The following is a 13430-nucleotide window of genomic DNA, read 5'->3' on the forward strand; positions in this document are numbered from 1 at the left end:
AATACACCTACCATCCGACTTATGACTGAGTTCGGTTCCGAGAAACCGGTCGTAAGTCGAAATGGTCGTAAGTCGAACTTTACTACTGAATATCAACAAAACATTTTTGTAATGACTTTATTTTATTGTTTTATTTTGGTATTTCATGTTTTACTTTACTTTTTATGCTGTTAGTACTGTATTTTATACTGTAAGGTTTAGGATAAACACTGTGTACAACACAAATAGTTGTTTATTTCCCAGAAATTTGGCATAAAAAACACGGTCGCAAGTTGAGTGGTCGTAAGTCGAGCAGGTCGTAAGCCGGATGGTAGGTGTATATACATATACTGACACCCTACTTTTGTGTGTAACTAGTTAATAGTCCAAGTTGGATCAAAATGTCATTATAGGTTTCTTTCTCCCATGTGCAGGTTATTTGTATATTACTCTAACACCACATACATTTGATCTCAAAATTTGATTTTTAACCCTTTCAGGGTCCTCAGGCCATCTCCCAGACATGTTCTCAGGGTCACCCATATTTCAAAAAAAAAATTATTTTTTCTTATGAAAAGATATAGAATCTTTGCCCGATCATAATGACACCAAAAGTATGAAATTTGCTGGAAAACTTACGGAATTATGCTCTCACGAAGTTAGCGGTCTCAATGATGTTTACGCATCATCGATTTTGCCCACTTTGAGCCCTATTTTCGGTTAATTCTAGTGCACTAGTCGACAGAAATCATAACTATTTTGCTAGAACTCCATTTTTTTCCATCAAATACATATCTTTTAACCCTTTCAGGGTCCAAGGCCAATATCTGAAGTGGTGCTCCAGTGTCCAAGAAATTTTGAAAAAAAAAAAAAAACCTTTTTCTTACAGAATTAAAGATAATATTTTTGTGAAGGTAATAAAACAACAAAAAAAAATTCTGATCAGTACTTACCGAGATACAGCGGCGGGAAGTTCACCCAAAATGACCCGGTGGTGGCAACATCAGTGACTTCTGCAAAATCGCATTTTTTTATTTTACGTTTTTATACTTTTTTCTTTTCTTTTCTAATTTTTTTCTTTTTCTAGTAACATTTGTGGCCTGTGAGACAAATATAATGTATATTGTATAAGTGTACACTCATTGTATTCAACACAGTAACTGCACTAATTTATCATTATATTGCTTACAAAACTTGTTTACAAGTTTATGGTACAGGGTACCATATGATACAGGGTACCATATGGTGCAGAGTACCATATGGTGCAGAGTACCATATGGTGCAGGGTACCATATGGTGCAGGGTACCATGTGGTGCAGGGTACCATATGGTACAGGGTACCATGTGGTGCAGGGTACCATGTGGTGCAGGGTACCATATGGTACAGGGTACCATGTGGTACAGGACTCCACACGGTACAGTTGCAGGGATCCCTATGGAAATAAGTCACCCTGACTTTTTTGGGTTATCCTAGGATTTTATACATATACTGCTATGTATGATAATCTATGTAACTGTATTTGTGTACACCTGAATAAACTTACTCAAGTGCATGTGGCATCATAAGTAAGTTTATTTAGGTATACACAAGTAAAGTTACATAGAATATCATACTTAGCAGCATATGTTTGGAGAACCTAGGATAACCCAAAAAAGTCAGACAGACTTATTTCCATTAGGGTCCCTGTACCCTGTACTATATGGTACAATGTACCATATAGTATAATGTACCATATGGTAAAATGTACCATATGGTACAATGTACCATATGGTGCAATGTACCAAATGGCACATTGTACCATTGTACCATATGATACCATTGTATGACATGGCACCATTGTACCATATGGTACCACTGTACCATATGGTACAATGGTACCATATGGTTCAAAACCACAGAATTCCTCTTCAGCTCCACTTCCATCAGTCTTAGAACTGTAAGTTGTGAAGAGGAGAGTCAGAATTCGCCAGGAGAGTGAGTGGGGAGTGAGAGCTTCCTTGCCACCAGGCATGATGAACAAAGCTACTCTGGTGGCGTTCCCACAATGCCATGCGGGCATCCAGATTTTTTCTATAGTGTGCACACTGACCACCCAGACCCAGATGTAGGCCTACCAGCCTTCTCGTGCTAAATTTGACGCCGCTAGAATTTTGGCGTAGATCTACGGTTTGGACCCTGAACGTAAAGCCATAGATCTACGGGATGGACCCTCAAAGGGTTAATTAAAAATACAGCTTGGGGAAATTCATCACTGATTGATTATACACACTCAGGATGTTAATTTTTATTTTTTATATTAAAAAAACACTAAATTGTGTTTAGTAGCAGTAAAACGAACACACCTTCTGTAGTACATTATTATTGTTTACTGTACATCTCGGTGGTTTATTGTTGACACGGTTGAAATAAAGACAGTGTACAGAAACTTATTTTTATTACAATGTGTTGCTGTGTGTAGAGCTTTATCAAGTCAGGTTTTGCTCTTTGTAGAGCTTTATGAAGTCAGGTTTTGCTCTTTGTAGAGGTTTATGAAGTCAGGTTTTGCTCTTTGTAGAGGTTTATGAAGTCAGGTTTTGCTCTTTGTAAAGGTTTATCAATAAGGTTTTACTCTTTGTAGAGCTTTATCAAGTCAGGTTTTGCTCATTGTAGAGCCTTATCAAGTCAGGTTTTTACTGTGTATTGCTGTATAAAGACAAGTTTTGCCTATGTAGTGCTGTATCAAGACAAGTTTTGCCGTGTGTAGAGCTTTATCAATACAAGTTTTGCTCAATGTACAGCTTGATCAAGTCATGACTCAGTAAAACTCTACAAATTAAAATGTCACGATAACATTCTAATGGTAACATAGTAACAGTAACATTGTAACAGTACCTACTTGTTCTGTTTGTTGACACTATGCAGTTGTTTATGTTCTCACTTATTGTAAACTCTCTTCCTCTTCCTCTAATCAAGCTAAATGTCATGATGCTCCTGATCGAAGGCAGTGGAGCTATCATCCCCTTCCTTATATAAATCTTACCAGGTGATTACCTAGATTACATTGGGGAGGTTGAATTGAATAATTGAAGTTGCAGAATAATAGATTATTATTATAATAAAAAAAATAACAAAAAAAGAAGCAGAATAATAGAATAATACACAACTGACATGGTAAATATTTACAATTATTGTATATCAAACATTACTTTAAATTTTAAGAGATACTTTTCAGTGTTTTTGAAGCTGTTAAGAGAGTTTTTTGCATTTCAGTAGATTGTTACAGATTCTTTGGTTTCTTGATCTGCTTGGAGTGTTTACTTGGGCTGAGGTGTGAATGTGGCTTGGTTGGTAGCTCATTTGCTTCACACATTGAGTGTCCGGGTTCAATCCCCGGCATGGGTGAAAACATTGGACATGTTTCCTTACACCTGCTATACCTGTTCACCTAGCAGCAAGTAGGTACTTGGGTGTTAGTTACCTTACACCTGCTGCCCCTGTTCAACTAGCAGTAAGTAGGTACTTGGGTACTATTCACCTTACACCTGCTGTCCCTGTTCATCCAGCAGTAAGCAAGTACAGTGGACCCCCGCATAACGATCACCTCCGAATGCGACCAATTATGTAAGTGTATTTATGTAAGTGCATTTGTACGTGTATGTTTGGGGGTCTGAAATGGACTAATCTACTTCACAATATTCCTTATGGGAACAAATTCGGTCAGTACTGGCACCTGAACATACTTCTGGAGTGAAAAAATATCGTTAACCGGGGGTCCACTGTACTACCTTGGTATTAGTCACCTTACAATTGCTGTCCCTGTTCACCTAGCAGTAACTTACACATATTTTACTATGTACGATAATTGTACTCACCTAAATTTGTGTAACTGTACTTATGTGTACCTGTAACTAAATAAATGTACTTACTAATTGCTTCAGGTGATGTTGTTTGGATCGTGAGTGTAATAATTCCGGTGATTTCTGTGTCATTGGTGGCGGCTCCGACCAACCTTGCTGTGATGAATCAAGCTACAGGGAAGAATGTTGTTGTACTTAATAAACAAGTAAGTCTAGCATGTGACTAAGTTGTCAGTGAGGATTTTAAGCAGCTCTGTCGTGGATCTGGATGGTAAGCAGTAACCTGTCTTGTAATGCTCTTCTGTGTATTGGATTTTTTTGTAAATGGAACAGATTGGGTGCATCCAAAATTTAAGAGTATGTACATACTGTGAAAGTCTTTTCCTGCCTTATTATATTTTGGATGCATTTTTTTTTTTTTGCAATTTGTGATGTAAATGGTTTAGAAAACCAACAAGTTGAAGAATGAGACACTTGTAGAACATTAATGGTTTTTTTTTGTGGAAACATTTCTCCAGCCATTGGCTTCTTCAGTCTAATTTTATTTATTTTTTTATTTTATTTATTTTTTATTTAGACATGATACATAGTTATACAAAGAAATATAGTGATTGTGCATACATGCCAGAAGCCCCTTGTATGCAGAGCATTATGAGCAGCTTAAAATTAACTTAAGATAAACTAAGAAATAATATATTCAGTGGTAAAAATTACAGTAAACAACATGAAGTACAAATGAGTATTTTAAATAAGAAACATTAAAGTTGTACAAATTTGTGGCATAACAATGTTTAATTTAATCGAATCAAATCAAGTAAAATCGATGATCTGTAGTGCAGAAACAGGTCATATGGTCATTAGATGAGTTACTGTGCATTCAAGAGAATGGAGTATTCTATTAGGTAATGTGATTAAAAAAACAGTTTGATAGGGTCACAGGTTATACATTTATGAGATTCAGTTATTCAGTATTTATTTAGTTGTGGTTGAGTAAGTGGTTTTCAAGAAGAGTCTTGAATTGATAAACAGACAGTCTTTCTTTTATATTCACAGGTAATGAATTCCAGATTTTTGGGCCTTTTATGTGAATTGAGTTTTTGCATAGCGTGAGATGAACACGAGGAACATCAAAGAGTGATCTGTGCCTTGTGTTAGGGTCATGTGTTCTGTTGAGGTTGGTAAGGAGAAGTTTGAGGGGAGGGTTTATATCCAAGTTTAGTGTTCTATGTATATAGTAGGTACAATAATAAGTATGGATGTTTTGTATGGTGAGTAGGTTTAGAGTTTTGAATATTGGTGGAGTATGCTGCCTGGAGTGGGAATTTGTTATCATTCTGACTGCAGCCTTTTGTTGGGTAATTAATGGTCTGAGATGATTTATTGTTGTTGAGCCCCATGCACAGATTCCATAGGTGAGATAGGGGTAAATGAGTGAGTGATATAGGGCCAGGAGGGCTGACTGTGGAACATAGTACTGTATCTTCGATAGTATGCCTAGGGTCTTGGAGATTTTCTTGGAAAATTGTTGTACACGTGTTTGAAATTTGAGTCTATTATCAAGGTGGATTCCTAAGTGATAGATGATCCGTTTATCATTTATTTATTTTATGTCTTTGCAAACAGTACATTGAGATTTTATATTTACAATAGTGGGTTGCAGTGCAAAGAGAGCCTCTATTATGCCTAGGCATTATGGTCCAACGTAACATTATTGGCTTACAGACTACTTTACACTAAGGATTTTATCATAGTTGCACAGTAGGACTAATTATTTCATAGTTGAACAGTAGATTATTAATTATAAGTGAATTAAATTTGTATAAGACAAAGAATATATTCATATAGTCTAAAATATTTTTTTGTGAAAACAATGGTTCACTTATATTCCTGTAAACAATGGATAAACGGTTCAAAGTGATTGTTGAAGTTATGATGTTGGAGTACATAAGTGAGTATGTGTGTACTGAGTATTTAGCATTTAGTCTAGGGTGATTAAGTGGCTTTTGAGAAGAGTCTTAAACTGATTTTCAGACTGGAGTTTACCTGGAGAGAGTTCCAGGGGTCAACGCCCCCACGGCCCTGTCTGTGACCAGGCCTCCTGCTGGATCAGAGCCTGATCAACCAGGCTGTTACTGCTGGCTGCACGCAAACCAACGTACGAGCCACAGCCCGGCTGGTCAGGTACTGACTTTAGGTGCTTGTCCAGTGCCAGCTTGAAGACTGCCATGGATCTATTGGTAATCCCCCTTATGTATGCTGGGAGGCAGTTGAACAGTCTCGGGCCCCTGACACTTATTGTATAGTCTCTTAACGTGCTAGTGACACCCCTGCTTTTCATTGGGGGGATGTTGCATCGTCTGCCAAGTCTTTTGCTTTCGTAGTGAGTGATTTTCATGTGCAAGTTCGGTACTAGTCCCTCTAGGATTTTCCAGTTGTATATAATCATGTATCTCTCCCGCCTGCATTCCAGGGAATACAGGTTCAGGAACCTCAAGCGCTCCCAGTAATTGAGGTGTTTTATCTCCGTTATGCGCGCCGTGAAGGTTCTCTGTACATTTTCTAGGTCAGCAATTTCACCTGCCTTGAAAGGTGCTGTTAGTGTGCAGCAATATTCCAGCCTAGATAGAAGAAGTGACCTGAAGAGTGTCATCATGGGCTTGGCATCCCAAGTTTTGAAGGTTCTCATTATCCATCCTGTCATTTTTCTAGCAGCTGCGATTGATACAATGTTATGGTCCTTGAAGGTGAGATCCTCCAACATGATCACTACCAGGTCTTTGATGTTGGTGTTACGCTCTATTTTGTGGCCAGAATTTGTTTTGTACTCTGATGAAGATTTAATTTCCTCGTGTTTACCATATCTGAGTACAGTGGACCCCCGCATAACGATATTAATCCGTTCCTGAGAGCTCATTGTTATGCAACATTATCGTTATGCGAATGAATTTTCCCCATAAGAAATAATGGAAATCAAATTAATCCATGCAAGACACCCCAAAGTATGAAAAAAAAAAATTTACCACATGAAATATTAATTTTAATACACACAAACTGAAAAAGGCATGCACAATTACATGACACTTACCTTTATTGAAGATCTGGTGATGATTGATGGGATGGGAGGAGGAGAGAGTCTTAGTGTTTAGAAGGGGAATCCCCTTCCATTAAGACTTGAGGTGTCAAGTCCTTTTCTGAGGTTACATCCCTTCTTCTTTTAATGCCACTAGGACCAGCTTCAGAGTCACTGGACTTCTGTTGCACAACATATCTGTCCATAGTGGCCTGTACCTCTCGTTCCTTTATGACTTCCCTAAAGTGTTTCACAACATTGTCAGTGTAATAGTCACCAGCACGGCTTGCAATAGCTGTGTGAAGGTGATTTTCATCCATAAAGGTTTGCACTTTCAGCCACATTGCACAGATTTCCTTAATCTTTGTAGTAGGCAACTTCTTCAATTTCTCTCTCTCCTCCTCCGAACCAGTTTCCTCAGGTCTGGCCTCTTGCTGTTGAAGTTGATCTAGCAGCTCATCAGTGGTTAGTTCTTCATTGTCCTCCTCCACCAACTCTTCCACATCATCCCCACTAACCTCCAACCCCAAGGACTTCCCCAATGCCATAATTGATTCCTCATCTGGCATAGGATTCCTAGGGTTAGCCTCAAACCCTTCAAAATCCCTTTTGTCTACACATTCTGGCCACAGTTTCTTCCAAGCAGAGTTCAAGGTCCTCTTAGTCACTCCCTCCCAAGCCTTACCTATAAGGTTTACACAATTGAGGATATTAAAGTGCTCTCTCCAAAACTCTCTTAGAGTCAGTTGAGTTTCTGAGGTCACTACAAAGCACCTTTCAAACAGAGTTTTTGTGTATTGTTTTTTGAAGTTTGCAATAACCTGCTGGTCCATGGGCTGCAGGAGAGGAGTGGTATTAGGAAGCAAAAACTTCACCTTAATGAAGCTCATGTCCCCATAAAGTCACTCTGCCACGTCTGTAGGATGACCAGGGGCATTGTCTAATACCAGGAGGCACTTAAGGTCAAATTTCTTTTCAGTTAGGTAATCTTTCACATTGGGGGCAAATGCATGGTGTAACCAGTCATAGAAAAAGTCCCTAGTGAGCCATGCCTTACTGTTTGCCCTCCACAGCACACACAAATTAACCTTGAGGATATTCTTTTGCCTGAATGCTCTGGGAGTTTCTGAGTGATACACTAATAAAGGCTTCACTTTGCAATCATCACTAGCATTGGAACACATCAACAGAGTAAGCCTGTCTTTCATAGGCTTATGTCCTGGGAGTGCCTTTTCCTCCTGAGTAATGTAGGTCCTGCTTGGCATTTTCTTCCAAAACAGGCCTGTTTCATCACAATTAAACACTTGTTCAGGTTTCAGTCCTTCACTGTCTATGTACTCCTTGAATTTCTGCTCATATTTTTCAGCTGCTTTGTGGTCCGAACTGGCAGCCTCACCATGCCTTATCACACTATGTATGCCACTACGCTTCTTAAATCTCTCACACCAACCTTTGCTGGCCTTAAATTCACTCACATCATCACTAGTTGCAGGCATTTTTTTAATTAAATCCTCATGCAACTTCCTAGCCTTTTCACTTACGATCACTTGAGAGATGCTATCTCCTGCTATCTGTTTTTCATTTATCCATACCAATAAGAGTCTATCAACATCTTCCATCACTTGCGATCTCTGTTTCGAAAACACAGTTGAACCTTTGGCAAGAACAGCTTCCTTGATTGCCGTTTTGTTGCCCACAACAGTAGTGATGGTTGATTGGGGTTTATTATACAACCTGGCCAGCTCGGAGACATGCACTCCACTTTCATACTTATCAATGATATCTTTCATCTCTATAGTAATTCGCACCCTTATTGCTGTAGGGTTGGCACTAGAAGCTTTCTTGGGGCCCATGGTCACTTATTTTGCAGATAAAGTCACCAAAAACACTGTAATAATACGAAATGTTCCGATTGTATGCTTGGATGTTACCGCGGAGGCTGGCTTGTAAACAATGCCACTGGCGGAACATGTGAGGCTGGCTCAGGCCACACACATTAGACGCGTCTCGGACGAGCAGCGTTGAGCAGGTTTTTTAGCGGTATGCGAGGCGAAATCTTAGCGATAAAATGTATTGGTATGCGGATTTAACGTTATGTAAGGCCAACGGTATGCGGGGGTCCACTGTAATTGAAATTTCTCATCATTGAACTTCATATTGTTTTCTGCAGCCCACTGAAAGATTTGGTTGATGTCCGCCTGGTGCCTTGCAGTGTCTGCAATGGAAGACACTGTCATGCAGATTCGGGTGTCATCTGCAAAGGAAGACACGGTGCTGTGGCTGACATCCTTGTCTATGTCAGATATAAGGATGAGGAACAAGACGGGAGCGAGTACTGTGCCTTGTGGAACAGAGCTTTTCACCGTAGCTGCCTCGGACTTTACTCTGTTGACTACTACTCTTTGTGTTCTGTTTGTGAGGAAATTATAGATCCATCGACCATCTTTTCCTGTTATTCCTTTAGCATGCATTTTGTGCGCTATTACGCCATGGTCACACTTGTCGAAGGCTTTTGCAAAGTCTGTATATATTACATCTGCATTCTTTTTGTCTTCTAGTGCATCTAGGACCTTGTCGTAGTAATCCAATAGCTGAGACAGACAGGAGCGACCTGTTCTAAAGCCATGCTGCCCTGGGTTGTGTAATTGATGGGTTTCTGGATGGGTGGTGATCTTGCTTCTTAGGACCCTTTCAAAGATTTTTATGATATGGGATGTTAGTGCTATCGGTCTGTAGTTCTTTGCTATTGCTTTACTGCCCCCTTTGTGGAGTGGGGCTATGTCTGTTATTTTTAGTAACTGTGGGATGACCCCCGTGTCCATGCTCCCTCTCCATAGGATGGTAAAAGCTCGTGATAGGATCTTCTTACAGTTCTTGATGAATACGGAGTTCCATGAGTCTGGCCCTGGGGCAGAGTGCATGGGCATGTCATTTGGCATCAGGATAACATCAGATAGGCTTGTGTTAACCAAATTCTGTGGCTCTCTCATAAAAAATTAATTTTGATCTTCGACTCTCAGTCTGGTTAGCGGCTTGCTAAAAACTGAGTCATATTGGGACTTGAGTAGCTCACTCATTTCCTTGCTGTCATCTGTGTAGGACCCATCTTGTTTAAGTAGGGGCCCAATCCTGGACGTTGTTCTCGACTTTGATTTGGCATAGGAAAAGAAATACTTTGGGTTTCTTTCAATTTCATTTATGGCTTTTAGTTCTTCCCGCGATTCCTGACTCCTATAAGATTCCTTTAGCTTAAGTTTGATGCTTGCTATTTCTCTGACCAGTGACTCCCTACGCATTTCAGATATATTGGCCTCCCACTTTATGTTTTTGTTATTGAAGTTGAATTTGGTGAATGCTCCCTCGTGACTAATCTCGTTATGTCGGTCTGGGGCTCCACGCATACATGTCTGAACCTCAATTATGTTGTGATCTGAGTATATTGTTTTTGATATGGTGACATTTCGTATCAGATCGTCATTGTTAGTGAAGATGAGGTCTAGTGTATTCTCCAGTCTAGTAGGCTCTATTATTTGCTGGTTTAAATTGAATTTTGTGCAGAGATTTAAAAGCTCGTGTGTGTGTGAGTTCTCGTCGGAGCTGCCTCCTGGTGTTATTACTGCAACAACATTATTTGCTATATTCCTCCATTTTAGGTGCTTTAAGTTGAAATCCTCCAGGAGCAAGATGTTGGGGGCAGGAGCTGGCAGCTTTTCCAGACAGTGGTCAATTTTTAACAGCTGTTCCTGGAATTGCTGGGACGTTGCATCCGGAGGCTTGTAGACTACCGCAATGACTAGGTTTTGGTTCTCGATCTTTACTGCTAAAACTTCCACTACATCATTTGAGGCATTAAGCAGTTCTGTGCAAACAAGTGACTCTGCGATGTACAGGCCAGCCCCCTCCCTTTTGCCTGTTCACTCTGTCGCATCTGTATAGGTTGTAACTTGGGATCCATATTTCGTTGTCCAAGTGATCCTTTATGTGGGTCTCAGTGAAAGCCGTGAACATTGCCTTTGCCTCTGCAAGCAGTCCACGGATGAAAGGTATTTTGTTGTTTGTTGCTGGCTTTAGACCCTGTATATTTGCAAAGAAGAATGTCATCGGACTGGTGGTATTGTTGGTACTGGGGGGGGATTTTTTTTTCCGGCATTAGTATCTGTATCTGTTGGTTTGGAGTGGAGGCCATCGACTGTGGTTCCACTCCAGGAATGACTGGATTTGGTGTACGATTTCTGCCATTTCCTGCCAGTTTTTTTTCCTTCCTGGCACTAAAAAACCTCTCCCTCTTGAGTGGCTATGGCTACCCAGGTTTTCCGATGGCCTGGATGTTTTGTATCTTTTTGTCCCTTTAGATGGTGTGCCTGGCAATTTAAGTTATAGCACAGTCTTTCCTGTACTGAAGAGGGACACATTTCAGGGTGAAAAAAATTACAGGGTTACTGGGTTACAGCTTACTGGGTTACTTTAATATATTCTCGTAATGAATTCCATATTTTAGGGCCCTTTATGTGCATAGAGTTTTTACACAATGTGATATGGACACGAGGTGTATCAAAAAGAGATCTGTGTCTTGTGTTGTGGTCATGTGTCCTGTTTAAGTTGGTGAGGAGAAGTTTGAGTGAAGGGTTTATATTTGCGTGTATTGTTCTGTGTATGTAGTAGGCACATGAATAAGTATGGATGTTTTAATGGTGAGCAGATTCAAACTTTTGAAATTTGGTGGAGTATGCTGGCGGGAGTGGGAATTCATTATCATTCTTAATGCTGCCTTTTGCTGGGTTATGAGGGGTTTTAGGTGATTAGATGTTTTTGATCCCCATACACAAATTCCATATGTAAGATAAGGGTATATGAGTGTATGGTACAGTGCCAGGAGAGCTGATTGTGGAACGTAGTACCTTATCTTTGATAGTATGCCTACAGTCTTGGAGATTTTCTTGGCAATTTAAAAACATAAGAAAGGAGGAACACTGCAGCAGGCCTGTTGGCCCATACTAGGCAGGTCCTTTACAATCCATCCCACTAACAAAACATTTACCCAACCAAATTTTCAAAACTACCCAAGAAATAAGCTGATAACTCTATCCACCCCTATGCAAGTCCCACTCAAATCCAACCCCTCTCACTCATGCATTTATCCAACCTAAATTTGAAACTACCCAAGGTTTTAGCCTCAATAACCCAACTAGGTAGACTGTTCCACTCATCAACTACTCTATTTCCAAACCAATACTTTCCTATGTCCTTTCTAAATCTAAACTTGTCTAATTTGAATCCATTACTGCAGGTTCTCTCTTGGAGAGATATCCTCAAGACCTTATTCATATCCCCTTTATTAATACCCATCTTCCACTTATACACTTCGATCATGTCTCCCCTCATTCTTCTTCTAGCAAGTGAATGTAATTTAAGAGTCTTCAATCTTTCTTCTTAAGGAAGATTTCTAATGCTATGTAATAATTTAGTCATTCTACGCTGAATGTTTTCTAACGAATTTATGTCCATTCTGTAATATGGAGACCAGAACTGAGCTGGATAATCTAGGTGAGGCCTTACTAATGATGTATAAAGCTGCAGTGGGTTGGTAGATAAGACACATAAGCAACATTTAGGCAACTTTATTCCGAAACGTTTCGCCTATACAGTAGGCTTCTTCAGTTGAGTACAGAAAGTAGGCAGGAGCAGTAGAGATATGAAGATGATGTAATCAGTCCATCACCCTTAAAGTCATAGATTTGAGGTTGTCAGTCCCTCAGCCTGGAGAAGTTCTGTTCCAAAGTCTGGAACTAACTGAAGATCAAGCGACAGTGTGAGACTTAAATACTGTCTGAAGGAGAGGTGCAGAGTAGTAGTAGTAGTAGTAAGAATGTAGCCACTGAGAGGTCATGTCCCTCTCAGATCAAACAATTCTCGAAAAAGTCACTTATGTACAGTTCAGGACATTTATTAAAGGAAACGTTTCGCCACGAGTGGCTTCTTCAGTCCTAATATGAAGTTTGAGTGAAGGGTTTATATTTGCGTGTATTGTTCTGTGTATGTAGTAGGAACATGAATAAGTATGGATGTTTTATTGGTGAGCAGATTCAAACTTTTGAAAATTGGTGGAGTATGCTGGTGGGAGTGGGAATTCGTTATCATTCTTACTGCTGCCTTTTGCTGGATTATTAGGAGTTTTAGGTGATTGGATGTTGATCCCCATGCACAAATTCCATATGTAAGATAAGGGTATATGAGTACAGTGCCAGGAGAGCTGATTGTGGAACGTAGTACCTTATCTTTGATAGTATGCCTACAGTCTTGGAGATTTTCTTGGTGATTTGTTGTATGTGTGTCCGGAACTTAAGGCTACTGTCAAGGTGGATACCTAGGAATTTTCCCTCGGTGAGTCTTGTGACTGATGATCCATTTAGTGTTATGTTAATCGGATCATTTGCAGCTTTGTTTCCAAACTGGATGAAATAGGTTTGATCAGTATTCATGGTAAGTTTATTAGTCATCATCCAGGCAGATATTTTCTGCAATTCGGCATTGACTGTGTTTGCTA

At 39.7% G+C, this 13430-nt stretch overlaps 1 protein-coding gene across 1 annotated transcript in view; it reads left to right on the plus strand.

The window, feature by feature from the left end:
• The window catches only part of l(2)k05819 (transmembrane protein 94-like protein l(2)k05819), a 429313-nt gene that overhangs the window by 276195 nt on the left and 139688 nt on the right, over positions 1-13430 (plus strand). The window contains exon 11 of the mRNA XM_070098525.1: positions 3898-4022. Within this exon, the coding sequence (XP_069954626.1) occupies positions 3898-4022 (125 nt within the window). The remainder of the gene's footprint in view (positions 1-3897; positions 4023-13430) is intronic.

The sequence above is a fragment of the Cherax quadricarinatus genome, chromosome 62 (genome assembly GCF_038502225.1).
Source record: "Cherax quadricarinatus isolate ZL_2023a chromosome 62, ASM3850222v1, whole genome shotgun sequence".
Classification (NCBI taxonomy): domain Eukaryota; kingdom Metazoa; phylum Arthropoda; class Malacostraca; order Decapoda; family Parastacidae; genus Cherax; species Cherax quadricarinatus.